Source organism: Phoxinus phoxinus, assembly GCF_949152265.1.
Source record: "Phoxinus phoxinus genome assembly, chromosome: 5".
In the NCBI taxonomy this organism is placed as follows: domain Eukaryota; kingdom Metazoa; phylum Chordata; class Actinopteri; order Cypriniformes; family Leuciscidae; genus Phoxinus; species Phoxinus phoxinus.
In genome coordinates this window covers 12,901,031-12,928,607 of record NC_136880.1, presented here as the reverse complement: position 1 = coordinate 12,928,607, position 27,577 = coordinate 12,901,031, and the positions used below count along the sequence as shown (strand labels likewise).

At 41.2% G+C, this 27,577-nt stretch overlaps 1 protein-coding gene across 5 annotated transcripts; it reads left to right on the top strand.

Annotated features, from left to right (window-relative positions):
• The first annotated feature begins 354 nt into the window (after positions 1-354).
• Positions 355-26,192, top strand: zyg11l (zyg-11 family member, cell cycle regulator, like). Of its 5 annotated transcripts, XM_079612579.1 has the most exons (16): positions 355-654; positions 1,875-2,040; positions 4,896-5,668; positions 7,416-7,556; positions 9,116-9,292; positions 10,400-10,464; positions 10,550-10,649; positions 11,661-11,711; positions 14,324-14,485; positions 15,273-15,320; positions 15,653-15,856; positions 16,156-16,208; positions 17,249-17,346; positions 23,725-23,874; positions 24,032-24,083; positions 25,319-26,192. In XM_079612579.1, the coding sequence occupies exons 1-15, from the start codon at positions 652-654 to the stop codon at positions 24,046-24,048; spliced, it is 2,208 nt and encodes a 735-aa protein (XP_079468705.1). In that variant the 5' UTR covers positions 355-651; the 3' UTR covers positions 24,049-24,083; positions 25,319-26,192. The 5 variants fall into 5 exon arrangements, with proteins under 5 accessions (XP_079468705.1, XP_079468706.1, XP_079468704.1 ...); XM_079612580.1 differs by lacking the exon at positions 25,319-26,192 and having other exon boundaries at positions 14,327-14,485; positions 24,032-24,193; XM_079612578.1 differs by lacking the exon at positions 25,319-26,192 and having other exon boundaries at positions 24,032-24,193.
• The last annotated feature ends 1,385 nt before the right edge of the window (positions 26,193-27,577 follow it).

Sequence of the window (27,577 nt, the reverse complement as noted above, 5' to 3'; positions counted from 1 at the left end):
ATTTGTAATGTAGGCTACTTGTAACACAAATAAAGTACACTTTAATATCACTAATCAAGCATGTAATTTGTCCTTACACAGGCATATATATAGGCTACTAAGTATACAATTTACACACAAAAGTACACTAAATACACTTAAAGTTATGCTTTACAACAATTTAATTACAACTAAAACCTACTTAGTAGCCTACACAATTAGTTGTTCCAAAATAGCACACTTCAAGTGCTGTTTTGACGACGTTGAACAAGCAACCAATCAAACGTCTGTGCTAAGGTCGTCTGTCACTGAAGACACGCCCACCACAATAATCCGCCGTCACTCAAGACACGCCCACCACAATAATCCGCCGTCACTCAAGACACGCCCACCACGAGTGATCAGATCAGCTGTCAAGATTATTTCACGTTGCTCGTTAGTTTTTAATGACAAACAAACTGAAAGCGACCGTTGCGCTGTATGAAAAACGCAACTGTACGCAAACTGGACCAACAGCAGCTACTGTGTGTGTGTGTTCCTCTCCCAAGAGCAGTTTCTCGTTAAGAGCTCGACGTTAGCTGCAGTAATAAGATTAATCCTGTAAAGAGAGACATAGGCCCATATGCATGAGAGAAGCAACTGAACTCTGGCACCTGTTGCGGCACATCTATAATGGTGAGTTACTCCATTTACTGCTCACTAACAAACTACATGCGTGAAAGAGATAAAGTGATTCAACGTTAGCACTTTGCGCAAGTTTGATCTCTGAACTACAAAAACAACAACAAAATCGTAGTAACGTTCAAGTTCAATAACGTTACAGGTATCTGTGTATTATAACCTTCCATAGGAGAAATTTAATTTTGCGTGCATTTATTACGTGTAATCTTTGAGTTTCTTTTTTCAGCGTTTTATATTTTTGTAAAAAAAAAACTTAAAGGTGCCAAATACCATAATCGTATCTGCAAATAGTTAGTTGTCATGTATTTGATAACATACATGTAATTTTATAATTTGACTGTACATCAAAGAACACATCAAATTATCTATAAACATTTTGTTGTGGATATTGTAAAATTCAGTTGAAAATTGACAATTTAATTGAATAATTGAATAAACAATAACAGGCAACGCAGAATCTCATTAAAAGAGATTAATCTGAAAGCTAAATGTATTATATGACTTACTTATACTTATGTACAGGTATTTATATATATTATATATAATACATATTTGTAACAGCCCATACATCATAAACCATAAAGCCATGTCTTAACAACATTGCGAATTCAAATTGAACGATTTCACTCAATTAGATTTTATGAATAGCAAAGATATCTGAAATGTACATCTAGCCTAACTCATGGAATTATTGAGTAATAATCCCATGCATTACAGTAAGCATTACATTTAAAAAACGATTACAATATTAACAACATGGACCTTCTGTGCCAAATCAGGAGGGCTCATCTTACCACAAAGGTCTAATATTCACTTCAAAAGAAAAAGCAGTATTTTTTAACTCAACAAATCTAAAAACATTTACAAATAGACACAAAAGCAACACTTGTATTCAACATAATTGAGTTTCACAGATACATTTTTAACAGACACAAAATTTGATTAGATTGTTCATCTTGTCCTGTCAGTTTATAAACGCATTTAAATGTATTTGTTTAACACTGGAATGGTTTGAATACAATTTCCTCAAAAGTAGACATGACAAATGTTTCTAAATTTGCATTACATAATAAAATATTTTACTGGTGGTTTTACATGATTCATTTAAACTCGTATACAACCATCTACTTCACTGTATAAGACCGACTAAAGGCGTCATCAGTATGATGCAGTGGTCACAATATGAAAGAATTACGCGGGTGTTTTTGTTTCAGGATGAGGAGAGTCCCTCGTCCCTGACGGACATCAGTTTGGCCTGGCTGTGTCGCCACGTGGAAGTGCTTTGTGTTGAACAGGAGGATGGATCGCTGCAGCTCCGCCACTGTCCGTTATTTCCTCAAGAGTTGGCTGATCAGCTGCTGCACAGGATGGCTCATGAGGGTAGCTAGAAACTTTTCCAAAAATCTCAATATTTTATTGATCATATTTGTGTGAAAAGGGTGTTTTATTAAAGACAATGACCACTTGTTCCTTTTGTGTTTGAAGAAAAACAACATTTAATACTCAATTGTACTTAAAGGTGCAGTAAGCGATTTCTGAGAAATACTGTAGATATTTGAAATCAACTAGGAATGCTAACCATTAATCGACGAATCGAAACTTATCGATTAACCACGCGATCATGCGCATATGTGCTGCTCAACCGCGAAACACTTAAAGCAGGAAAAATGAAGCGAGCCGCCGGAGTTGTTTGGGACCATTTTTCTTTAAGGCTAGAGTTGCACCTTCATGACTGCATGTTTTTTTTTCGTGGATTCGCAGCCTTGTTGTTTTGTCCAAATGTAAGTTGTAATATAGTGTTTCTTTTGTGTGGGCCTATCTACAGTTGTGGTGAGAATGAATGGCACCCCTGGTAAATATGATCAAAAATGGCTGTAAAAAAAATATCTTTTGATCTTTCATTGAAGTAAAAGAATTGAAAGTGTGGGGTAAATCACATTATGATTGAATGCTTTTCTCCAAAACACGTTGGCCATAATTATTGGCACACTTTTATTAAATACCTTTTGCCAAGATAGCAGCTCTGAGTCGTCTCCTGTAATGCCGGATGAGTTTGTAGATCAGAGATTATTCCTCACACAGAATCTCTCCAGATCCTGCAGATTCCCAGATCCATGCTGGCGCTTCTTCTCTTCAGGTCAAGCCACTCATTCTCTACTATAGGGATCAGTTTAGGGGACTGGGACGGTCATGGCAGAAGCTTCATTTTGTCCTCAGAGACACATTTTGAGTTTGTTTTGGACCGTTCTCCTGATGGAAGATCCAACCACGGCCCATTATACGATTTTTAGCAGAGGCCGTCAGGTTTTGATTTTTTTATCTGTTGTTATTTGCTAGAATCCATAAAACCATGAAATCCAGGACTTTTCTTGAAACTCTTCCAAACAACATGAGGGGATGTAGGGGTTGTTTGATATATTTTTTTAGGCTTTCTGACCCCCAAGACTCAACTAATTTCATGTTCCTAGTCACCCTGGTGTGCTAAAAAAGGTAAATATTAATGGGAATATACTTCTGAGATATTGTAATTGTGGCCAACGTGTTTTGGAGAAAAACATTTATTTCATAATGTGCAATTTTTCTACAAAAAGATGTGGTTGTTGCAACAACAAAGTTCTTTAGAGAAAAAAGAAACGCATTACATAGACATAGAACCGGTGGCAGCTCTATTAGTTTGCATTATAATTGTATTATATTTCCTAGACTTCGATATTAGATAGATAGATAGTTTTACATGGGTATATATACATATTCAACAATATTATTGATCTGCCTGCATTGACACCAATATATGAGATCTGAAATGAGCTGGACAATGACATCACGGTTTTGTTAAAGATGACTTGGATAGATAGATAGATTGATAGATAGATATTTCCTAGCACAGATCTATTTTTATTTACAATATCAGATTTCTCCCCCTTTCTGTTGCCAAGGTTTTCACCGTCAACCATCACATTTTCTGATTCAATCCCACATTTAAATGTAGTTGCTAATTAAGAAACTTTGCAGTGTGTAGATATAGCATGGAAAATGAAACTTTTATTCACATTGTGAATGGAAATGAGCGCTCCGTTACAATCACTGAAGCTGTCAATCACTTTTTTATGGAATATAGCAGTATTTATTATAAATGATTTATCCATGCACATAATTATTTTTTAATTCATGTGCCCTCGTATATTTTAGAAGGCCTGTTAACACCAAGGACGATAACTATAATGATAACAATAAAGATACAGTTCAAAAATCATTCCAAATATAAAGGGATAGCAGCGTTCACACCACAGCTATAACAATATCACAGAGAAACGATAGTGTTGAAATAACTTCCAGAATATTTTTTTTTCCCAGCTGTAGAATTATACAATGACAGCCAATCAGAATCCATGTTGCTTTAAAGAGACGACAAGCTGCAGCACAGAATAAATCGTGTTTATCTGTCACTCTCATGAGATCACAGCAATAGCAGAGCTATATAAATGAAGATAGCGAACCACAACGATCCTATCAATTCTGTTGGACAAAATCAAGTCCCTGGTTCCAGAAGCCATTGTGGTGACAAATCAGGTCCTCCCTCGAAATCGGGTCTCTGTTTGGACCCAAAGCGATCCCATTGGCTCAAATTACTTTTAATAGGTACTCTCGTTAGCGCCTGATCACAATTCCTACATGACAAATGCTTTTTGAACTATATTATAATGACTTTATGTCTGTATTAGTTAGTTTACGTGCTAGCATAGCATAGATACCCGATTAGCCTGATAGCTTAGTTTATACACGCATCTGAATTTAGCTTACATGTATTCACAATCATATTTAATATAATTGTGTGTAATTATGTGTTAAATGTCCAAATATTTCAGTTATAAAAAGAATGTAAGGATGTTCAATTATTCACTTAATAAATTATTATTATTTAAGCTGCACATCTGGGCACCTCGACTGTTATTTAGCTTTTTGCTATTGCACTTTTATATATTGGACCAATTATATATTATTTTATTTCCTTTTTTTCTCATTCTTTCTTATTTTTCCGCCCACTTGTGTGTGTGTGTAGTCCGAGCCAGTGTTGTTTGTTCTGTATTTTAACTTGAAAAATCCCTCTTAAAATAAAGTATATAAAAAAAGATTAATATTAATAAACAGTTTATCAAGTGAAATAAATGATGTTCAACTATAACCCTTTGCTGTATTTTCTGTTGCATGATGTTGTGATCGTTGTTCCTGCTCAGGGGTCCTCAATGACCGAACCGTAGGCATCTTCCAGAACCTGGAGCTCCTGCGTTTGCGGCGAGCGCACGTCCAGTCCTCGCACCTCTCCGCCGAGGCCTTCAGACTGGCCCTCTGCCCTCACAAGCTTCAAGAACTGAACGCTTCACATATACACAGTGACCTCACAATCTCAGATATTCTCCACAGCATCACCTCCAGCAAAGCCTGCCGACAGGGCCTTCAGACGCTGCTGATGAACGGCCTGCATCTGTATGGGGAAGCAGACGAGGAGTCCCTGCAGGCCTCCTTCAACTCGCTCCGGGGCTTAAAGAAGCTCTCTCTGGCCTGGACGGACCTGGAGGACAGGGGTCTGGAGGATATCTGCACAATGCCCATGCTGGAGAGCTTGGATATCTCCGGTACTAACATCACAGATCTAACACCTCTGTTGAACTGTGAGTCTCGGCTAAGGTCTCTAACTACGCATGGGCTTCAGAAGTTAGAGATGCCGACGTCCAGCCTCATCTTAGTGCTCTCCAAGCTGCGGTTGCTGAGGCACCTGGACATCTCTAATGACAAGCTGGTAATGGATGGAGACAACTTGGTGCAGCAACTGCTCGAGCGCCCAGGGATCCTTCTGCATCTTGTGTCCCTGGATGTGTCGGGCTGGAGAGGTGTAAGCGATGCTACCGTCCAAGCCTTTGTGGAGGCGCGGCCTGGGATGAGGTTCATTGGGCTGCTGGCCACGGGTGCAGGCGGCTCTGAGCTGCTGTGTGGAGATGGACATCTGAAGGTAAGAGTCTTTGCTCACACTGCTATTTCAATGTTGAGTAGTCTGTAACCATGTGCCCTTTTTTAACTTGTCTACTTTTGAGTGCTTGTGTTAATGTGATGTGTGGCACCTGTGCAAAACTAATTTCCTAAGGGATAAATAAAACTAAACTCAACTGAACTGAATACGTCAGCACAAGACTACCTGCAGAGAGACCGATCAATATCTACTTCTTCATCTTCTCTTTAGCCACCCACTTAGAGATATTAAAACAGGATCACTGGAATAAAAATATCATTACCTCCCTGTGCTTTAATCCAAAGTCAAGTCAAGTCATCTTCATTTATATAGCGCTTTTAACAATGTAGATTGTTTCAAAGCTGCTTTACAGAGATAAACGTATAATTTAAGGTAACAGTTAGTTTAAGGTTAGTTTTGATTGATTCACTTCCGTCGAAAGGATAATTTGTTATTAAATTAGGGGCCGCTAAGACGACACCGTGTGAGAAACGCAGATGCCGCTCACGTGCGCATCAGGAATTAATTCTATAGTTATGTGCGTTTGAATATATGTGCGCATGTTTGTAATTCTCTACAAACAAAGCCTTAAACTACTTGTCCTGCCTATAAATTTGATACAGAATTTTATTTTATTTTATCACTACGGGATAGATACGTGAATTTCCCACAATGCTTTATCTGTAGAGTGGTAAAGGGATCCTCCATAGGGAGAGGCTAGTTGGCACTTCAGCACTGCGTTGTCATCGGGTCCAGGCGAAGGTCCTTCGTCAGATCTGGATACGGCCTGGATCCGGCAGGCTGCGGGAAAACCTCGGGATAAACAAAGACACTAAAATTAGCGTAGATGCCATTCTTCTTATGATGTAACGAGTACATCAATTTAATTCTTAAAAAAGGAAGATGTGTTCCTTCGCTCTGACTACGTCACCTTCTTAGTTGCTCTGGTTGGTTGCAGCGCTATCCTATTGTGTGCAGAGGGAATTAGAAAGACGACCGTTTATCCCGCCCCTCAGATTGAGCCCTGCCAATGGTGTGTTCCCAGACTCAACATCTTGATGTGGGTCTGGCTTGGCAGGCTAGCTTTACTCTGTACTGAAAACAAGAAATCTAAACCAATATGGACCAAGGACAAAAAAAAGCTATTCTTTTGAAAGATAGGAGGAAACACCCAGTCACTCTTGCGGACAAGACAATTAATTCATGCGCACAGTGAACATTATAAAAATATGAAAACGCTGGTGTTCCATTACATTTTATTTCTGACAATACACGTTTTACGACATACTTTCAACAGGCTTATTTCGATCGCTAAAAATGCACATCGGTACTTCCTCCTCCTTAGTTAACTTGAAATCATCCATCACGTTTGAATTCAGCACATCTGGAAACATAAAATTAAACAACAATGTAATTCACGACCCCTTTAATCTAATATGCAGTGGGATGATGCGGCAGCTGCTGATAAGAGAGCAGACGGTCAAGCACACATGATCCTCTAGCGTTACTGTTAGTATTCACCCGGAGCCTGAACGACACATAAAACATTTCTAACTGGGCAGTTCCTGACCAGAATAAGCAGCAAAGTGGGCCAGACTTTATGCTGCTATTCAAAAGTTTGTCTATGCGTTTGACTGCCATCTCATTGAGCATGTGACAAGTAATAAGTAATCTAAAAATCAGAACTAACAGCAGATTTTGCCAGGACCTGCTACTTCTTAGAAGATAAGATATTTGTGAACACATCCAGGTGGCTGGAGAGTCCAATTTGACCCAACTGTGTGAAGCCTTGAGGAGATACAGCGACCGAGAGAGTTTCATACGGGAGGTTCTTACACATCTTTACAGTCACACCAACAACATGGAAGGACCTCAGCCAAACATATTAAAGGTACAAACAATTCTTCTTTATCAGTTCTTCTGTTGTCTCATTATCTGAACTAGGATCAGTAAATAAGAAGATTTGAGGAATCACACCATATCACATTTTACAGCCTGAACCAACCTTGCCTTGTTATAAAAAGTTCAAATTGAGATTTTAAAGGGATAGTGCACCCAAAATGTTTTAAATTCTGTCAGCATTTACTCACCCTCGTGTCGTTCCAAACCTGTAAGACTTTTGTTCATCTTTGAAAAACAAATGTATATTTTTATTGAAATCTGACAGATTTCTGTTCCTCCATTGACAGTCCAAGCAAATACCACTATGACGTTCCCAAAAGTTCATAAAGAGATCGTAAAACTAATCCATATGAATCGAGCAATTTACTCCAAATTTTCTGAAGAGACTCAATCGCTTTTATATGATGAACGGATTGAATTTAGACTTTTATTTACATATAAACATTCATCAACCTACACATCAGATATGGTTAATGAAGCTCAATTATGCTTTCTTGATGTGCGAGAACCAATGAGGTTCATTCTCGTGTTACGCAGCACGTTTGAGCTCCGGCAAGAACCAATGAGGTTTGTTCTTGCTTGTCAAGAAAGTACAGTTGAACTTCTGTTCGTTGATCAGTGTTTTATATATATATATATATATATATATATATATATATATATATACACGGGTTTCTGTGCAACGTCATCACGTAGATGCGCGCGCATCTAAGAGGCAGAAAGCAACAGTCTTTACGGCTATATCTAGCAGAAGCAGAGATGACGCGGAGCTGTTGTGCTGTAAACTAACCTAAATGCATAGGGTATGTCATGTTTTTATGATTCGCAAACTTAGTTGGACAATTTTATACTAGTCAACTAACTAACTTTTTACATAATGTTATATTAATATGCAAATGAAACACAAGCAAACAGATTAAACTCTGAAATTGCAGTTTATTATTGAGTCAACAAGAATTTACAAACAATGCGAAATCTACGTTAATTACAATGTTCTTTTACAGAACTCGGCATAACATATGGCGGTCTTGCCTCTTGGATGCGCGCGCATCCGGTATTGTTTGTATACAAGAAACCTATGTATATATATATATATATATATATATTTAAAAGCATAAATTCAATCATGTAAGCGTTCCAGTCTTCAGAAAATTTTGGCTAAACCACTAAATTCATATGAGTTTTACCAAGATGTCAGGATCTCCCTGAGATTTTTTACTTTATGCCCCTCAATAATTTTTTTTCAGAAATTACATTTCTGTATAATCATAGAATTATATAGAATATAGATCGTTTACATCATCATAGAAGCGGTGTGTCATAGAAAAGTCATTGCTATGCATACATTTAATTTTTTTAACGAGTGTACGGGCAGTTTTTTAAAATTGCAGAAATTATATAATGATATCATAGCATAATAAAAGAAACAATCCCTTAAAACCTCCCTTTACAGTAAAGGATCTTGACTCATGTAATGTTTAATAACACATTGTTCTAGTGTGCTAATGACACTCACAGCCGGTGCACGTGTGGCTCTTGCTGTTGCAGCTGGTATTGGCTGGAATGCAACGCCAAACAGGTTCTCTCCATGTTCAGCTTGTGGCCACTGCATGCGTGTTTAACCTGACCGTGCAGGAGCTGGTGCTGGGAATGTCCTTACACCTGGCGGGAACTGTAGTTCAACAGCTTCTTACAGCCATGAAGAACTTCCCAAAACACGAGCAGGTATATACTCACTCAGACTGCATTCGATATTCATCCTATCCATCGTCCAACGGTTTGTATGATAAAGCACCCAGTCAGATAGTATGGGGGTCAATATGGGGTTCAATGTTGCCCACAGGCCCTTTTGGCCCTGCTGAGGAAAAAATGCCATGACTCACCGGTTCTGGTTTGCTTGTCTTAGCTGGTTTAAGCTGGTCTTACTTGTTTCGAGTAGGTCTTCCAGTTTTTCTAACTGGTTTTCCCCAAAAGCCCCCTTCTGGTCTGCAAGACAGATAGTCCTGCCCAAGCCATTGATTGAGCCAATGATGCAGACAGTTTCAGCCTAACAGAGCGTGGTTTTAACAGCGCCACAGTTTTTACAACCTTAAAATGGATTACTTTATAGTTGCTTCTGCTCTGTTTTAAACTGGCATAGGTGAATGATAAAAATAAAATAAAATAAAAAGTTAAGTTGCCATTTTGCGCCGCCATGTCTCTACAGTAGCCCTAAACGGACAAACTTCTCTACAGAACGCGTTTCGTCACTCTGTTATTTTTCTTCTTCTTCGTTGGTGTTTTTAGAGGCAACTTGCACCGTCACTACGTTGAATTAGCACAAAGTAGTAGTAGTAACGTTGGTAGTGAAATTTGAACAAATGGAGGACCGCACGTATTATTTTGCACAAGAGCCGACAGAGCATCAATCTTCGTCGGCAAAGAAAAGAAAACCTCGTTGCTTGACTGGCTACTCTCTGGTGTCTCAGACGGCGACATGTTTGTCCTGTTTTGGCCACCGTAGCTTCTTCAAAAGGGAGGGGTGAGCAGTGGGCTAGATGTCGCTAAACTCTACACACTGCACCTTTAAGCAAGTACAACATATACTACCATGATATATATAAATAGATTTGAAATCATGTATATGTAATTTTTTTTTTTGCATTACAGTGATGAGAATGAGATTGTGGGCATCGAAAATTGGTGATCATACAAAAATACATTTTGTATCAGTAAAATATAACTTTTTCTTTATTTATATTTTGCCATTAAGTATGACCTAAAATTATTCTTGGCAATTTTTGTAAGATTCATATTATTGACTATCAATGTCTAATTTATTTTTGCTTTTAGTTGCAGAAGAATTGCCTGCTTACCCTTTGCAGTGACCATATCTTACAGGTTGTCCCATTTGACAGGTCAGTCCATACACATTTCCTCAGCGCACTTCAGTTTGTTGTTGATGTGACTTAACTTAGTCTTGACCCCTCTGTTCCCGGATAGATACGAAGCTGCTAAGCTGATAATGATGTTGCTGTGCAATCACGGAGATCAGACGGTGCAGAGAATGGCGGTGGCTGTAGTCTCCATACTGGTGTCTAAGGTAATTACAGCATTCTGTTGTTCAATATCTACAACCAGGAGAAGCTTTGATGCTGTGCGGAGCTGTTAACTTCAGAGATGTTTAGTATTATTAAACTCGGCACGAAATGGAAGTTGCGCTAGCTATTTTTTCGCTGTTGTGGCGTATATCTGACTGAAACGATTTGTCAAACAAGAACAAATCTAGGACGGTACTTGATTTTGTCCATAGGGAGTCGATTGGATGGTTGTGGTTTGCTATTGGCGAATCTCGTGTAAGTGACAGGTTGTCCCACCCTTGCACCAGTAAATGCATCATCAGAGAAGAGATGTTGTTGCAAGGGGGAGGGGAAGTCATTTTAAACTTTATGAATGTTATTTTAAAGATTTTAAAGAATATATATTATTTTGCTGTGTTTTTTTTAATAATAGTAGATTCAAAAGTAAAAGAAAAAAATGAAGGCAGTAAAAAGTGGTGAGTGGCGTAGGCGTATAGAGTGCTTAGTCAGGTTCTGGAAGTAAAAACTCTCATTAATTTTCTTTATTGACTGTTTATTAATACTTATACGGCACATATTAATGCCTTATTCTGCATGGCCATATTCTAAAACTAAAAGAGTTTTAGAATGGGGAACATATTTAGACATAGAAAGACTTAATTTATGTTTGTGGTGCTACTGCCTTATAAGGCCCATACGCATATTAAGATCATAATTCGTGTACAGCAATTACCTTACTTACTATCAATAAGCAGTCATTCTGACTTTATTGAGGGAACAACCTTAATTAATGGCCTATTAGTTATAGAATATGGTCATGCTGAATAATGCTAGACTTTTTTTAATGACTTTTAAAATCTCTATTGGAAAAAATACTTTTGGAACCACCACCGCTGAAAAACATATTGCCATAGATTTTGAGATCTGCTCATATGAACAAAAATCATTATCAAGTAATTTTCATCTCTGGGACATTATTAATGTTTAAAAGGTTTTGAGGCTGGAGAATTGAACTCTTTCTCACTTCATTGCAGTTGAGCACAGAGGAGATCTCAGAACTGGGTGCAGAGGCATTTATAATGAAGGTAAATGTTTTCCTTCACAGGTGCTTTTATTTGCTGTTGATGTTTTAAAGACCCCAATTAAATCAAAAGTTTTGTGGGTTTTGGTCCATTGCTATTAGCTTTGAAGCCGTCTATGTGCTATGCACTCCTGGATGTTGGAAAGATAGCTTGTAAAATAAACAGATTCAAATTTTTACAGCCTTTTTCATAAGGTTAAATGGACCAAAAATAATGACGACTCATCTTGTACACAGTGTTGAATAAAATATACAATGAGAATGTCCCTCCACCTAAAACCGCCCATCACCAGCCCTGTCACCTTGGCACACTTCATTTCCCAGCATCCCTCTTGTTCACCTGCACCTCCTCAGCACACTCATCACCTCTGGCATATAAGCACACACTCATGGTCTGGTCTACGGATTACTTACCTGTGTCCCCTACCTGTGAATATGACCTCCTACAATTCCTCATTGCTCCTGCATCTGTTCCTCTTCTCCAGTGTTTCCTCAAGATCTGGAAGACAAAGACTTTGATTAATATTCAGCCAGCTAAACAGCAATTTAAGGAGTGTGTGTGTGTGGATCTACTCACCTGTTGAACTCACAATGGACTGCATTTATATAGCGCTTTCACAGACCCAATGGCCACCAAAACGCTTTACATATTACCACACATTCACCCATTCATACACCAACGGCGGTGTCAGCCATGCAAGGCGCCATCCAGCTCATCGGGAGCAGCTGGGGTTAAGTGTCTTGCTCATGGACACCTCGACACTTGGTCAGGTGGAACCGGGGATTGAACCACCAACCTTCCGGTTTGTAGACCACCTACATGAACCACTGAGCCACTTTCTCAAGACCAGACCAACACCGATTGCAGTAAGAGCATTTCACTCCATCCAATTGACCTTTTGTGCTCCCTCACTCAAGATGGCCGCCCTATTGCGGAGTATGCAGAGGAATTCTTGGAGCTGTCTTCCACTGTGGACTTGGATGATGAGTTGTTAATGGCTATCTTTTATGGGGGCTTGGATGAATCTTTGTGTTCTTTGAATCTTTGCCAGCAGCCATATCATCCTGTAGGCCAAGACTGGTCGCCCACTGAAGCTAAGCAGGGCTGAGCCGGGTCAGTACCTGGATGGGAGACTCCTGAGAAAACCAGGTTGCTGCTGGAAGAGGTGTTAGTGAGGCCAGCAGGGGGCGCTCACCCTGTGGTCTGTGTGGGTCCTAACGCCCCAGTATAGTGACGGGGACACTATACAGTCAAAGAGCACCGTCCTTCGGATGAGACGTTAAACCGAGGTCCCGACTCTCTGTGGTCATTAAAAACCCATGATGTCCTTTGAAAAAGAGTAGGGGTGTAACCCCGGCATCCTGGCCAAATTTCCCCCTTGGTCTCTGTCCATCATGGCCTCCTAATAATCCCCATATACTGATTGGCTTCATCACTGTCTCCTCTCCACCAGTAAGCTGGTGTGTGGTGGGCATTCTGGCACAATATGGCTGCCGTCGCATCATCCAGGTGATGCTGCACACTGGTGGTGGTTGAGGAGATTCCCCCCTTCCATATGTGAAGCGCTTTGAGTACCCAGAAAAGCGCTATATAAATGTAACGAATTAACAAATTATTATTCTTTGATGCCTTGAGATGCTAACAACTGCACCTTGCTCTCAGTGCTGCCAAGTCAAACGGTCTCAGCGCTAGCCAGTCTGGGGGTCTCCGCGCTGCCAAGTCAAATAGTTACAGCGCTGTCCAGTCGAGTGGTTTCCGAGCTACTTAACCCAATAGTCTCAACACATCAGAATCAGTCAGGCCCAGAGTTAATGCCACGGGTCTGTGATGGCAACTGTCTGCTAGTGTGTTAGGCTGTCACGAAGTCCCATCACCATCCCAGTCACCTTAGCACACTACATTTCCCAGCATCCCTCCTCTTCCTCACCTGGACTTACTCAGCCATCACCTGCACCTGCACTGATTACCTGATTACTGATTACCTGTATTCCCTACCTGTGAATATGACCGATTCCGAAGTTCCTGTCTCCTTGCTCCTGCGTCTGTTCGTCTTCTCCTGCATTCCCTTCAGCATTTCCTCAAGACCTGTAAGACAAAGACTTTGATTACTATTAAGCCTGCTTAACAGCAACTTAAGGTGTGTGTGTGGATTCACTCACCTGTTGAAGTCACAATCTCTATCTTCACTTGCAAAACCTAAGAACTGAAGTTTAATACCCGCCTTCATCATTACTGTTGTCATTACTCACCTGTGTTCTAATAAAGCAGTGTGTTTTCACTGATCCATCTCTCTCGAGTCTGCTATATCCTGACAATAGCAAATAGCAAAACATGTCAGACTGTGATGCGAGCTAAAGGTTGATAAGCTATTAAAAAAGACAGGCCGTTAATATGTCCCACCCCTTCTGTTTCAATAGCAAATACGTCAGCACAGGAAAGACAAATTCTTCAGAACATTTAATGGGGTCTTTTACACTGACCATACTGTTCCCTAAAGTACTATAGGATATGTACATGGCTAAATTCTTAAGCTTCTATTGTAAATGCCTGACTGGACAGATGACACACGAATAGACCAAAACAATAGATGTATTCCCCTTTCTGTGAAACTTCAGCAGTTGCTGAGCATCGTTCAACAGAAGGCCTCGCTGGGTGTAGTGGACTCAACTCTGAAGTTTGCATTAAGTGCTTTGTGGAACTTGACCGATGAGACGCCCACTGCTTGTCGCCATTTCATTCAGTGCCAAGGACTGGAACTCTACATGGAATTGCTAGAGGTACACAGACACACACTCATGCACAGTTAGACACTTTTTAAGTCAAGTCGCCTTTATTTATATAGCGCTTTATTCAATACAGATAGTTTCAAAGCAGCTTTATGGTGTTAAACAGGAAAAGGTGTTCAATTCCACTGTAAAGCAGCTCTAACAAGACGAAAGTAAACCACAGTAATTATAGTTCAGCTCTCATCCAATAGTAGCAATGCATTCAAGTCAATAATATTGTCAAATATTAGGTTTCCACAACTAAGCAAGCCAGAGGCGACAGTGGCAAGGAACCCAAACTCCATCGTTGAGTGAAATGGAGAAAAAACCTTGGGCGAAACCAGGCTCAGTTCTCCTCTCGCCAAATGAACGAACATGGTGTGGTTTAATTACAGGCAGTATCACAAGTCAGATTATAGATTGATATCATAAGTTTACAACAATGACATGGATTCTTGAACTTAGTAATACGTCTCCCAAAAATAAACCTGTGACCATTCTCTCACACTCTTGCTGATCCAATACAAAATAGTATGACTTTCTTTCTTCTGTGAGACACAAAAGAAGATGCTTTAAATAATGTTGATACCATTGACTTCCATTCTATCGACAAAAAAAAATCCCACTTCTCAAAATATCTTATTTTTGTTTTCCACAGAAGACAGAAATTCAAACCGTTTTGGAATGACAAGTTAAAGTTGATGATGAACACAAGAATCTTCATTTTTGGGAGAGAAATGCCTTTTAAATGGTTGTTAATTTTCTGTATCTTCTCATCACTCTCTCCTCTCTTCCACAGTCGTATTATTCTGAGTTCTCCATCCAGCAGAAGCTCCTGGGCCTTTTGGTAAATATATTTTATGTCATGTCAAAATCGGTGGAAGTAAATGGATTAATAACAAAGCAAACAACTCAGCCACTCTTACAGGATCACTTTTGGTCACACAATAATCTAAATTAACTCAAAATGATTCATTGCTCAGTGTTTACAGAGGATTTGTTGACTAAGGGTCAAAAAAAAAAAGAATATTAGGAATAATTGCTGAACAAATTTCTTCATGCAGTTTGTTAACCAGCAAGGAAAAATCAGACCATGTCCTTATTCAACCTTCAGCATCTACTTCAAATGACGCATAGCTTGCTCAACATTGAAATCAGCGAATCTCCTCTGTGCTCCAGAATAATGTAGCAGAGGTGGAGGAGCTGCGGATGGAGCTGATGGATGAAGACCTGGTGGAGCACATTCTCTCACTCTTAATCAACCCTGAGGTGGAGGTGGATGTCCGTTACTTTGCTGGAGGGATCCTGGCACACCTCACCTCAGTCAGGGGGCCTGCGTGGGGTCTGGATGCTGAGCTACACTGCACAGTTCAGGAGAAACTGGTGTGTGTGTGTGTGTGTGTGTGTGTATGGTTTATGAGGATGGAAATGTGTGTGACACTTCCTGTGTCCTCGTAAACCAACTGGCTTAAAAACACATACTAAACCGTGCTTTATTGAAATAAAAAAAATGCTGAACGTTTTCTGTGATGGGTAGGGTTAGGGGATAGAATATACAGTTTGTACAGTATAAAAACTATTATGCCTATGGAGAGTCCCCGTAAACTGTTTGTGTGCACGCATTAGTTCAAATGTATGTGTTTTTGATGTGCTCAACTCTGTACCTTATCTCTCACTTTAAGCACTCCTCTATCCTATCATGGAGTTCTCCTGAGCATGCAATGGTTTCCTACCGGTAAGTGTTCTAATAGTTACTTTTTTATTGATTATTATTATTCTCTATTTATGTAATATTATACAAGAATCAGTCAAAAGACAGGACACACCTAATCTTTCCATAATATTATTATTACTACTTACCAAATTTCTGAAAAATAGTGCAACTATAATATTACACAAATGGAAATATGGGAATTATGAAGTGAACAAAGTTTGAGTTTAGGAAAGAAATTTATTTTTAGGCACTATTTATATGCGTCTACAAGACTAATTTTAAGTATTTGGACAGAGGCTCTTTGATAAAAAGGATCATGAGAATAATAAATTCAGTCCATGCTTCAAGATGTTTTTGTGTGAACTATCGGGTCACATTTATTAAAACACTCATTATATACAGCCATTGCAAGCTTTTTGATCAAAAGGGCCATCAGAAGCATAAAACTGTATATTATAAGAAAATGTACTGGCAAGGAGTAGTAAATTCTGCCATCATTTACTCACGCCACCCACTGGACTGGAGTGTGTAGTGCTAAATGGTACACAGGAGAACAATGGCTGAAGTCACTATTTACATGTACAATTTAAGGCATAGTTTGTCCAAAAAATGAAAATTCTGTCTTCATTTACTCATTCTCTTGTCATTCCAACCCTGTATGTATTACTTTTTTTATTTTTTATTAACTATCCCTTTAAATATCAAGTAGTTTTTCACAAAAACAATAGATGCACTTGAAAAATAATCAGAAAGACATTTTTATTATTAGTGAGTCGTGATGTGCAGCCATTGTTAAATTCACCCAACCAACTATTAATTAAAATCTTATTTTCTATTTCTTTCAAACAAGAAAGACTTTGTTCTGACGAAAGAAGGGGAAAATCCAAAGAATGAGCTGGTCACTTGTTTCCAAGCAAATACACACTGTGTATCGTATTTGAATGGAAAACAATATAGGAAGGAACAGTTTTCAAAATTCAACAGTCATACAAATTTATAATGGAACTGTTAATTTAACAGTAGCACAGAAAGCTTTTGATGTATTTCTCTCTGTCTTCCAGGACACTCCAGCCCTTCTATCCTTTGCTACACATCTCTCAGTGTTCTGGTGTTCAGCTGTGGGCTCTCTGGGCCATACAATTTGTCTGCACTCAGAACGGTAAGAAAAAAGCCAGAGAGACTAATAAACGGCAAGTTCATTGAGATGCACAGCAAATCCCTGAAATCCCTTGCTTTTTACTAAGGTTGGGTATTGGTTGGGTTTTATCTGATACCAGTACCTACTCTGTATTTTTTTAAACGGTTCTTGAACCGGTACTTAAGAAAACGAAACCGCACACACTTTGTCAAAAAATAATACCCTTTTATTTACAGGGCCAAACTGGACACAATATTAACTTAAAGATTTAAAGATTTTCTGATTAAATGAAAAATTGCACCGTTTAATAGGCTACTGATGTAAAACACTTAAGTTAAGATCAACATTTTTTCTTCACATATTATTACTTTTTCTTTAAGTAGAGAAATATCTGACACTGAGCAGAAATATTTAACACACACAGTATAGCCTTGTATAAAGAAGTGTTGGAACTTTGTTAAAACATTTTGCACACGTTGTCACACTCTCTGTTGAATGGCAACGGTGTTTGCTAGCCTACTTGATATGCAAGATTTGCAGTTGGCATTAAAATAGGCCTACTAGACTTACCCGAAGAGGAACGGCTGCTGTTATCATCTGTGATGTCCACCTCCACATTGGCAGCCAGCTGAACTTGAACTTTCGTCAAGCGTGTCAGAGGTTCTGGGTTCTAATCCGCATTCGTACAGTATTTTTTTTTCTCATCAAAACCGATTATGCTCACCAGTGGTTGTATATCAAGCAGGGACACGTTTGTGTGCATTATATTTTGGGATTTCACCGGAACGAATAGAGAGTTTCCGCAACGGATTGAAGCGCGCGTCCGAGTGAAGACAGTGCGGTGTGCGAGCCACAACAGAAAACACTGTATCCGCGCCACTGATCGCAGCGGCAACGAGCACTTTGATCACTTGATTTAAAAAACACATTTCAGCGCTAGATCGTCTCTTATTTAACAAACGAATGAAATGAATGCTCTGCTGGTTAACTGGAGATGTTTTATTTATATGTTTTTGAACATTCGTGCCGCGAGATGTTTTACAGGGGGCGGTAAAAAAAAGTCAGGCACCGAAATTTTCGTTCTTATTCGGTCTCGTTACTACCGTTTATGTCGGAACCGGTTCCCTATTGGCACCGCGTTTCGGTACCCAACCCTACTTTTTACAGAATTTTTTTTTTTTTTTTTTTTTTAAAGGAAAACGAAGAAAAGATAATGGTGTAATGTAGTTTAGTTTAATTATAGCAACATTCACTACTGGCCCATTATACACATTTAGACCATTTTAGAGTACATTTACGCAGTCTTTTTCCTTACCAGGCTCCATTCAAAACTGAATTGTGAATTCCTTTAAAATTCCATTTTAATTCCTGAATTTAAATTGATGTTGTAAATTTAAGGAATTAGAATGAAAAGGAAATTCAATTATCTGCAATAAGTGTACCTAAGGCTGGGCGCACACTGTGCAAGTTTAGACACTCAGAAGCTCTTTGTCACGTAAAGCCTTGTTCACACGGGACGATTTTAAAAAATCAAGGGTCTAACAGTTTTGGTTGTACAGTGTGTGGTGCGCAACCACACGGCAAAATCAACACATCACACACGAACCGATTTGACTCCCGAGCATTCCCAGGTCAGACGGGAAATCTCGCAAAATCCCTCCACTCTCGAGATAAAACGTGACTTCAGAGTAAACAATCATGGCAGACGAAGAGGATGCATTGGCGATAGTTTGTAGTTTTCTTTTGATAACGTTTTTTGTCGGTTAAAAACAAAGGCGATGGTCAAAGAAGTGGAGACTTTCTTGTGCGCCATGCCGCCAGCTGTTTTGATTTTGTTTCCCGGTGCTTCCTCGCCGCCTCATCACCTCGCTTTCTGATTGGCTACACGCCACAGTCCACAGGCTGTGTGCTCATTTGTCCCCGGGGGACACCACACACGAGGAGAAATCGGACCAAAAAAATCCAACATGTTGAATATCCCCGATTTGAGATTGGAGCGGTCCCGACGTCCTTCCGAGCAGTCTTAACACACCACACACGGCAGGAATATCTGATCAGATTATTTTACGATAATCGGAGCATCCTTAAGATTGTCGGAAGGGGTGAATCGGGGCTAAAATCGGCCTAATTATTATGTGACAGTAGTTCCACTCCCCGAGAAAAGGTGCGTCCTCACGCTGCGCAACCTCCAGCTGAGGAGGGAGGGCGGGGTGGAACTTAGTGAGAAAAAAACTGTCTGGGGCAAACAAAACTTTAGGCTGGGCAGGACCAGTGGGGAACAAGAAAACTTTAGGCTGGGCAGGACCGGTGGGGAAACCGAATACTTCAGGCTGGGCAGGACCAGTGGTGGAAAAGAAAACTTCAGGCTGGGTAGGACCAGTGGGGAAACAGACAGACCAGTGGGGAAACAGAAAACTCTAGGCTGGGCAGGACCAGTGGGGAAACAGAATACTTCAGGCTGGGCAGGACCAGTGGTGGAAAAGAAAACTTCAGGCTGGGTAGGACCAGTGGGGAAACAGACAGACCAGTGGGGAAACAGAAAACTCTAGGCTGGGCAGGACCAGTGGGGAAACAGAAAACTTTAGGCTGGGTAGGACCAGTGGGGAAACAGACAACTCTAGGCTGGGCAGGACCAGTGGGGAAACAGAAAACTTTAGGCTGGGCAGGACCAGTGGGGAAACAGACAGACCAGTGGGGAAACAGACAGACCAGTGGGGAAACAGACAGACCAGTGGGGAAACAGACAGACCAGTGGGGAAACAGACAGACCAGTGGGGAAACAGACAGACCAGTGGGGAAACAGACAGACCAGTGGGGAAACAGACAGACCAGTGGGGAAACAGACAGACCAGTGGGGAAACAGACAGACCAGTGGGGAAACAGACAGACCAGTGGGGAAACAGACAGACCAGTGGGGAAACAGACAGACCAGTGGGGAAACAGACAGACCAGTGGGGAAACAGACAGACCAGTGGGGAAACAGAAAACTTTAGGCTGGGCGGGACCAGTGGGGAAACAGACAGACCAGTGGGGTAACAGACAACTCTAGGCTGGGCGGGACCAGTGGGGAAACAGAAAACTTTAGGCTGGGCGGGACCAGTGGGGAAACAGAAAACTTTAGGCTGGGTGGGACCAGTGGGGAAACAGAAAACTCTAGGCTGGGTAGGACCAGTGGGGAAACAGAAAACTTTAGGCTGGGCAGGACCAGTGGGGAAACAGACAACTCTAGGCTGGGCGGGACCAGTGGGGAAACAGAAAACTTTAGGCTGGGTAGGACCAGTGGGGAAACAGAAAACTTTAGGCTGGGCAGGACCAGTGGGGAAACAGACAACTCTAGGCTGGGCAGGACCAGTGGGGAAACAGAAAACTTTAGGCTGGGCAGGACCAGTGGGGAAACAGAACACTCTAGGCTGGGCAGGACCAGTGGGGAAACAGACAACTCTAGGCTGGGCAGGACCAGTGGGGAAACAGAAAACTTTAGGCTGGGTAGGACCAGTGGGGAAACAGAAAACTTTAGGCTGGGCAGGACCAGTGGGGAAACCGACAACTCTAGGCTGGGTAGGACCAGTGGGGAAACAGAAAACTTTAGGCTGGGTAGGACCAGTGGGGAAACAGACAACTCTAGGCTGGGCAGGACCAGTGGGGAAACAGAAAACGTTAGGCTGGGCAGGACCAGTGGGGTAACAGACAACTCTAGGCTGGGCAGGACCAGTGGGGAAACAGAAAACTTTAGGCTGGGCAGGACCAGTGGGGAAACAGAAAACGTTAGGCTGGGCAGGACCAGTGGGGAAACAGACAACTCTAGGCTGGGCAGGACCAGTGGGGAAACAGACAACTCTAGGCTGGGCAGGACCAGTGGGGAAACAGAAAACTTTAGGCTGGGCAGGACCAGTGGGGAAACAGAAAACTTTAGGCTGGGCAGGACCAGTGGGGAAACAGACAACTCTAGGCTGGGCAGGACCAGTGGGGAAACAGAAAACGTTAGGCTGGGCAGGACCAGTGGGGAAACAGACAACTCTAGGCTGGGCAGGACCAGTGGGGAAACAGAAAACGTTAGGCTGGGCAGGACCAGTGGGGAAACAGACAACTCTAGGCTGGGCGGGACCAGTGGGGAAACAGAAAACTTTAGGCTGGGTAGGACCAGTGGGGAAACAGAAAACTTTAGGCTGGGCAGGACCAGTGGGGAAACAGACAACTCTAGGCTGGGTAGGACCAGTGGGGAAACAGAAAACTTTAGGCTGGGTAGGACCAGTGGGGAAACAGACAACTCTAGGCTGGGCGGGACCAGTGGGGAAACAGAAAACGTTAGGCTGGGCGGGACCAGTGGGGTAACAGACAACTCTAGGCTGGGCGGAACCAGTGGGGAAACAGACAACTTTAGGCTGGGCGGGACCAGTGGGGAAACAGAAAACTTTAGGCTGGGTGGGACCAGTGGGGAAACAGAAAACTCTAGGCTGGGTAGGACCAGTGGGGAAACAGAAAACTTTAGGCTGGGCAGGACCAGTGGGGAAACAGACAACTCTAGGCTGGGCGGGACCAGTGGGGAAACAGAAAACTTTAGGCTGGGTGGGACCAGTGGGGAAACAGAAAACTTTAGGCTGGGCGGGACCAGTGGGGAAACAGACAACTCTAGGCTGGGCGGGACCAGTGGGGAAACAGAAAACTTTAGGCTGGGTAGGACCAGTGGGGAAACAGAAAACTTTAGGCTGGGCGGGACCAGTGGGGAAACAGACAACTCTAGGCTGGGCGGGACCAGTGGGGAAACAGACAACTCTAGGCTGGGCGGGACCAGTGGGGAAACAGAAAACTTTAGGCTGGGTAGGACCAGTGGGGAAACAGAAAACTTTAGGCTGGGCGGGACCAGTGGGGAAACAGACAACTCTAGGCTGGGCGGGACCAGTGGGGAAACAGAAAACTTTAGGCTGGGTAGGACCAGTGGGGAAACAGAAAACTTTAGGCTGGGCAGGACCAGTGGGGAAACAGAAAACTCTAGGCTGGGTAGGACCAGTGGGGAAACAGAAAACTTTAGGCTGGGCAGGACCAGTGGGGAAACAGAACACTCTAGGCTGGGCAGGACCAGTGGGGAAACAGAAAACTTTAGGCTGGGTAGGACCAGTGGGGAAACAGACAACTCTAGGCTGGGCAGGACCAGTGGGGAAACAGAAAACTTTAGGCTGGGCAGGACCAGTGGGGAAACAGACAGACCAGTGGGGAAACAGACAGACCAGTGGGGAAACAGAAAACTCTAGGCTGGGCGGGACCAGTGGGGAAACAGAAAACTTTAGGCTGGGCAGGACCAGTGGGGAAACAGAAAACTTTAGGCTGGGCAGGACCAGTGGGGAAACAGAACACTCTAGGCTGGGCAGGACCAGTGGGGAAACAGACAACTCTAGGCTGGGTAGGACCAGTGGGGAAACAGAAAACTTTAGGCTGGGCAGGACCAGTGGGGAAACAGAAAACTTTAGGCTGGGCAGGACCAGTGGGGAAACAGAAAACTTTAGGCTGGGCAGGACCAGTGGGGAAACAGAACACTCTAGGCTGGGCAGGACCAGTGGGGAAACAGACAACTCTAGGCTGGGCAGGACAGGTGGGGAAACAGAAAACTCTAGGCTGGGCAGGACCAGTGGGGAAACAGAAAACTCTAGGCTGGGCAGGACCAGTGAGGAAATAGAACACTCTAGGCTGGGTGGGACCAGCAGGGATGGGAGAGACAGGGAAATTACCTCCTTAAAAAGTTCCAAACAGTTTCCAGACGCCAGGCAGGTTATTTTGCTTCAACAGTGGCCCAAAGTCTGTCATCAGAATGATTTAGTTTATTTCCCTCCCTGAAGCGTCTCACATGATTGCTTTTCCGAACACCAGGTATACGAATGCAAGAGAAAATGACAGCATTTCGTCTGCACACTCAACATGTTTTTATTACAGATATTTTGCTGCAATTTCCCAGAAAGTGGTGATTTTGTTGGGATGGAAACTACTTTATTCACAAATATTTTATTATGTGACATTCCAATTCACAAGTTTGGATGGAAACATTGCTAATGTTGCTGCTATAGCTTCAGATATAAAATAAATTAATAAATAAAAAGTTGGCTGTGCAAATGATTCAGTGAATTGCAGAGAACTGCATGGTCATTCCGATTAACACAAACAATTAGAAAGTGTATTTGTGTATGCTAGTGTATGTGCCCGCTAGGGTTGGTAGTAGCCCATGTGATGTGGTTGTATGATGTATGCATGCGTGTATGTATGATTTTGGAATAGGGGAGTGCCTATACACTTTACTCTGTAAGGTGAGAGCGAGAACCTTACTGAGCATGTGCTGAATAAATGTAATCTATCTTACTGGTGAAATTTTGAGCCACTTACAGAAATGCAGCTCTTGTTCTCTTGTTGTAGCCCCTCAGTACTGCAGTATGCTCCAGACGGAAGGAGGTACAGACCTACTGAGAGTCCTGAGCACCCATCCAGACACCCACAGTGACGTGAAGTGTCTGGTAGAAAACATCCTTAAGATCCTGGGGCGAAACCTTCATCCCGCCAGCCCAGGTTCAAAGCGTGCTAACATCTCTCTGCAATGAACATGTTCTGTTCATTTTGTCGTTACTTGATTTAATTATTTTTAGGAATAACTTTTTTAAATGTCTGTATTTTCAGAATTTTAAACACTTATGTTCTTCTTGTTTGGTCTGTCTGCTTTTTCTAGTGGAGGATTTTCAGTGACATCACCAAAAAAACAACAACATGGATTTAACACGGTAATGCACTGAGGGATTCAAAAAGGGATGTACCACTTTGTATCCTGTTAAGAAGACATTTCAGAACTCTAATAGAATTGAGATTCAACAGAAGAGCACAAGCACTTATCTGGTGGTTGAATATAATATATATATATATATATATATTTTTCTGCCTAAACTGTTTTTTTTATAGTTTGTTATAAAAGTGTTTAATCTATGAACTTGTGAAACGCATATTCCCGCTCTCCAAACTCACACCATTTGTGGAGCCAGTCTTGCTGTGTAGGTTGACCTGGATGCTCATGTGAAAAGCAAAACTTGTATTTGATACATAAGTTGTACTGTTGGTTTAAACTTCTTCAATTCTTTAAAATTCATGTTTTTGGATGAAAAAAAATTAATTACCATAATCTATGGATACATAGATTCCTCATTAGTGACTGTTTCTATGGGCCGCTATAAGCCATCCCCCATATTGGAATAGTTAAAGCTGGTTAGTGAGCACTTAAACATTAATACAAAAAATATATAAACTAAAATAAACACTCAAAAACAACAAGCAGATATTGGTTTATACTGTTTCAAATTATGCAAGTGACATCAGGATTTAAGTAAAATAAGCATTCAGATTTTAGTTTTTCAAAGAAAGTGTTTTATTTCTTGTATTTTGTTTAGATAACTGGCATTAGTCTCAGACAAGTTTGTTGAATAGTTTCCTGGGTCTTCTTAGATAAATGGAAAACTTAAAAAGGTTGTTCCACATTGTTAAGCAAGTCACATTTCTCATGCAATATGGGGAGGAAAAAAAGATCTTTCTGAAGATGAAAAGCATGAAATAATTTAATCTTGCAAAAGGCATGAAAACTATGGTGCAAAAACTGAATAGAGGTGATAAAACAGTCAAAAGATTTGTGAGTGATTTGGAGCACAGAAGAGCTCAGTCCGATAATGGCTTAAGAAAGATTCTGTCAAACAAATTAATTGTATAAAAAATGGGCAGCTTTAAAAATAAAGTGTCTCTGGAGACCCCAGAATCTCCTTGCAGGCTGCAGTTGAATAAATGTACCGGTATTCATTTAAAAATCGTCCCGTATGCCTGTATATAAGTAACATATCTCCAGCTTTTGATCTGACCAAATGAAATGCAAATGCTTTCAAATAAATAAGGTTTCTGACGTTTAGATCTAGCAATTGCTCAGTCAGATCACACATTAAGAAATCAGCAAATTGTCACTTTCCCTTTTTGACTGCAGGCTCTCCATAGTTTGAGGTTTCTTGGTTTTGGCAACCGGTGATTCACCAGAAGTCAATGATGATTGCCGTTAAGACCTTTCCAGATAAAAAAGCAGCCATCTAGATGACAAGTTTAAATTCTAAGCAACTGAATCTTTAGATTATGGCATATGAAAATGCCAGGTCATCTTTCTGCTTACGGATGAGATGTAAACATCAAGTTGATTTTCCCCGCGACCTGACAGCATGGTGGCTCATTTGGTGCTCCAAACAGCCCAGATTCTTCCTTCTTCCCAAAAATAGAAGGCAGTATCCTCGCAAGGCTTGCAAATCTCAAGTAAATCATCTAGCAGTCGAGTCGAAGGACATGTCAATTTGAAGGATCCTTGTCAGGCAGGCTTCGTTTCGCATCCTTCATTTCTTTATTTTGAAGAATGCATCAATTAGGACTATAGATAAGTCCAATGAAGGAACATAAGCAGAGTGGAAAGTTCTCAGCCATCTCATCCCTCGCATGAAAAGAGAAACAAGTAAATGCCGTGTCAACGACATCAACTGGACAAATCAACTGGTGCGTGTTCAGCTGCGATCAGCTCCTGAAGTGTGGCCCGCAGAGAAACACTGAAAGGAATGCCAGCACTGAATCAACAGGGCAGTGAACCCTATCCAAAACTGCACTCTCTGCACCATGACTTTACTTTTTTTCTTTCAAAAAAAAAAGTTGCCAGCGAGCACCAGCATTTTCATAAAACTTTCATGGACCCAAGAATATTTAAGAATATGTAAACAGTGACTATATCAAAAGAAAGACCAGTGCCTTTGCTTTATAAAGAATGAACAGTTTGAATATTTGTTTTCATCAACATGTGGAAAGTGTCATTAAAAAACATTTTGAACAAAAATCTAAGAAAATCACATTTTTGTTAAACACTTTGTCTGGATCAAATTCAGAATGGTGACCATAACATAGACGGACTTGATCTAGTAGACTTGATCTAGATCGAGTTCATCAACACCCCCAAAGCTTGCACACTCCTATATCTCTTTGTTGGTTCAACATTTCATTTGGTAACGTTGTGAAGTTTTGGTTTTTATGTGCTGTTGAATGTTTGATGATCGCGTTAGCTTCATTGTGCGAAAGCTCCTTCTGGTTTATGCGGATCATCTTCTTCACTTGGTTCTGAATGATGCACAATTTCAAAAGATATGCAGCAGTGCCCCCTATTGTATAACAGTGAAAACATGTCAATCAAGTAATGTATATCAATCAAGCTGGAAAAATATAGGCCTGGGATGTACACCACCCTTAGTGACAGAAGTTTGTTCTGCACCCAAAGCTAAATGAGCCACGCTAACTTCAATATGGGGGGGGTAATCGCATTCCCCCTGGTGTGCAAGACAAGCAATACGGTGTCTGCTCTGATGACCACATGAGCCTAAGAAGGTCTGGAAGTAAGTCAAAGTCAGAAATATAACCTTCATCTCCAGGCAATTTATACGACCCTCCAGTCTTCATCGGCTTGGTGTCCTTCAAAACCTGTACTCTAAAATGCAGGGACATACTCTACCCAATGAAACACCCAGAGTTAAAAACTGGGGTTATATCTATTGTAGCAGTTCAACAGCATCTGTAGACAAATTCCTCAGCTGTTGACCCACCACTGAAGCAGGCCCAACGGTACACCGGTGAAGCCACTGCCGACACACTGCAGGTAGTGTCGGATGCTTTTAACGACTGCTTCATGAGGCTGACCATCCAGGGGTGCGTTTCCTGAAACCATTGTTAGCCAACTATGTTCGCAAGCTCCATCGTTATCAGCAGGTTGTGTTTCCCCGAAACCATTATTCTAACAAACATTCACAAACAGCCTCGTGAAGTTGTGTGGTTGGAATGACAGCTCTCGACCTGTGGTTAAAACATAGTTTGTTGTTTGAATTGACATGTGGAATTAATAAATCCTTATCTTGAGCAAAATAAGCAAGCTGACATTTGATTTAGCACAATCTGTATATTTTATTTCGAATATATAACATTTTTAATTTAACGTCTTTTAGACGTTTGTCAAGAGATTTAAAACGTGTGAACGTGCTCTAGTACGTAAAAACGAGCCTATGATTGAATAACGTAACATTGTACCTACGTTAAAGGTGCACTTGGTAACTTTTTCAACTTAATAAATCGTTTAGAAATCATTTGGATGGTTAAATAATCTGTTCTGGTGAGAATGGTTACTTTCCCCGCTCCCACCAGCGTTCCCAGGCGGAAAACCAGCCTTGCA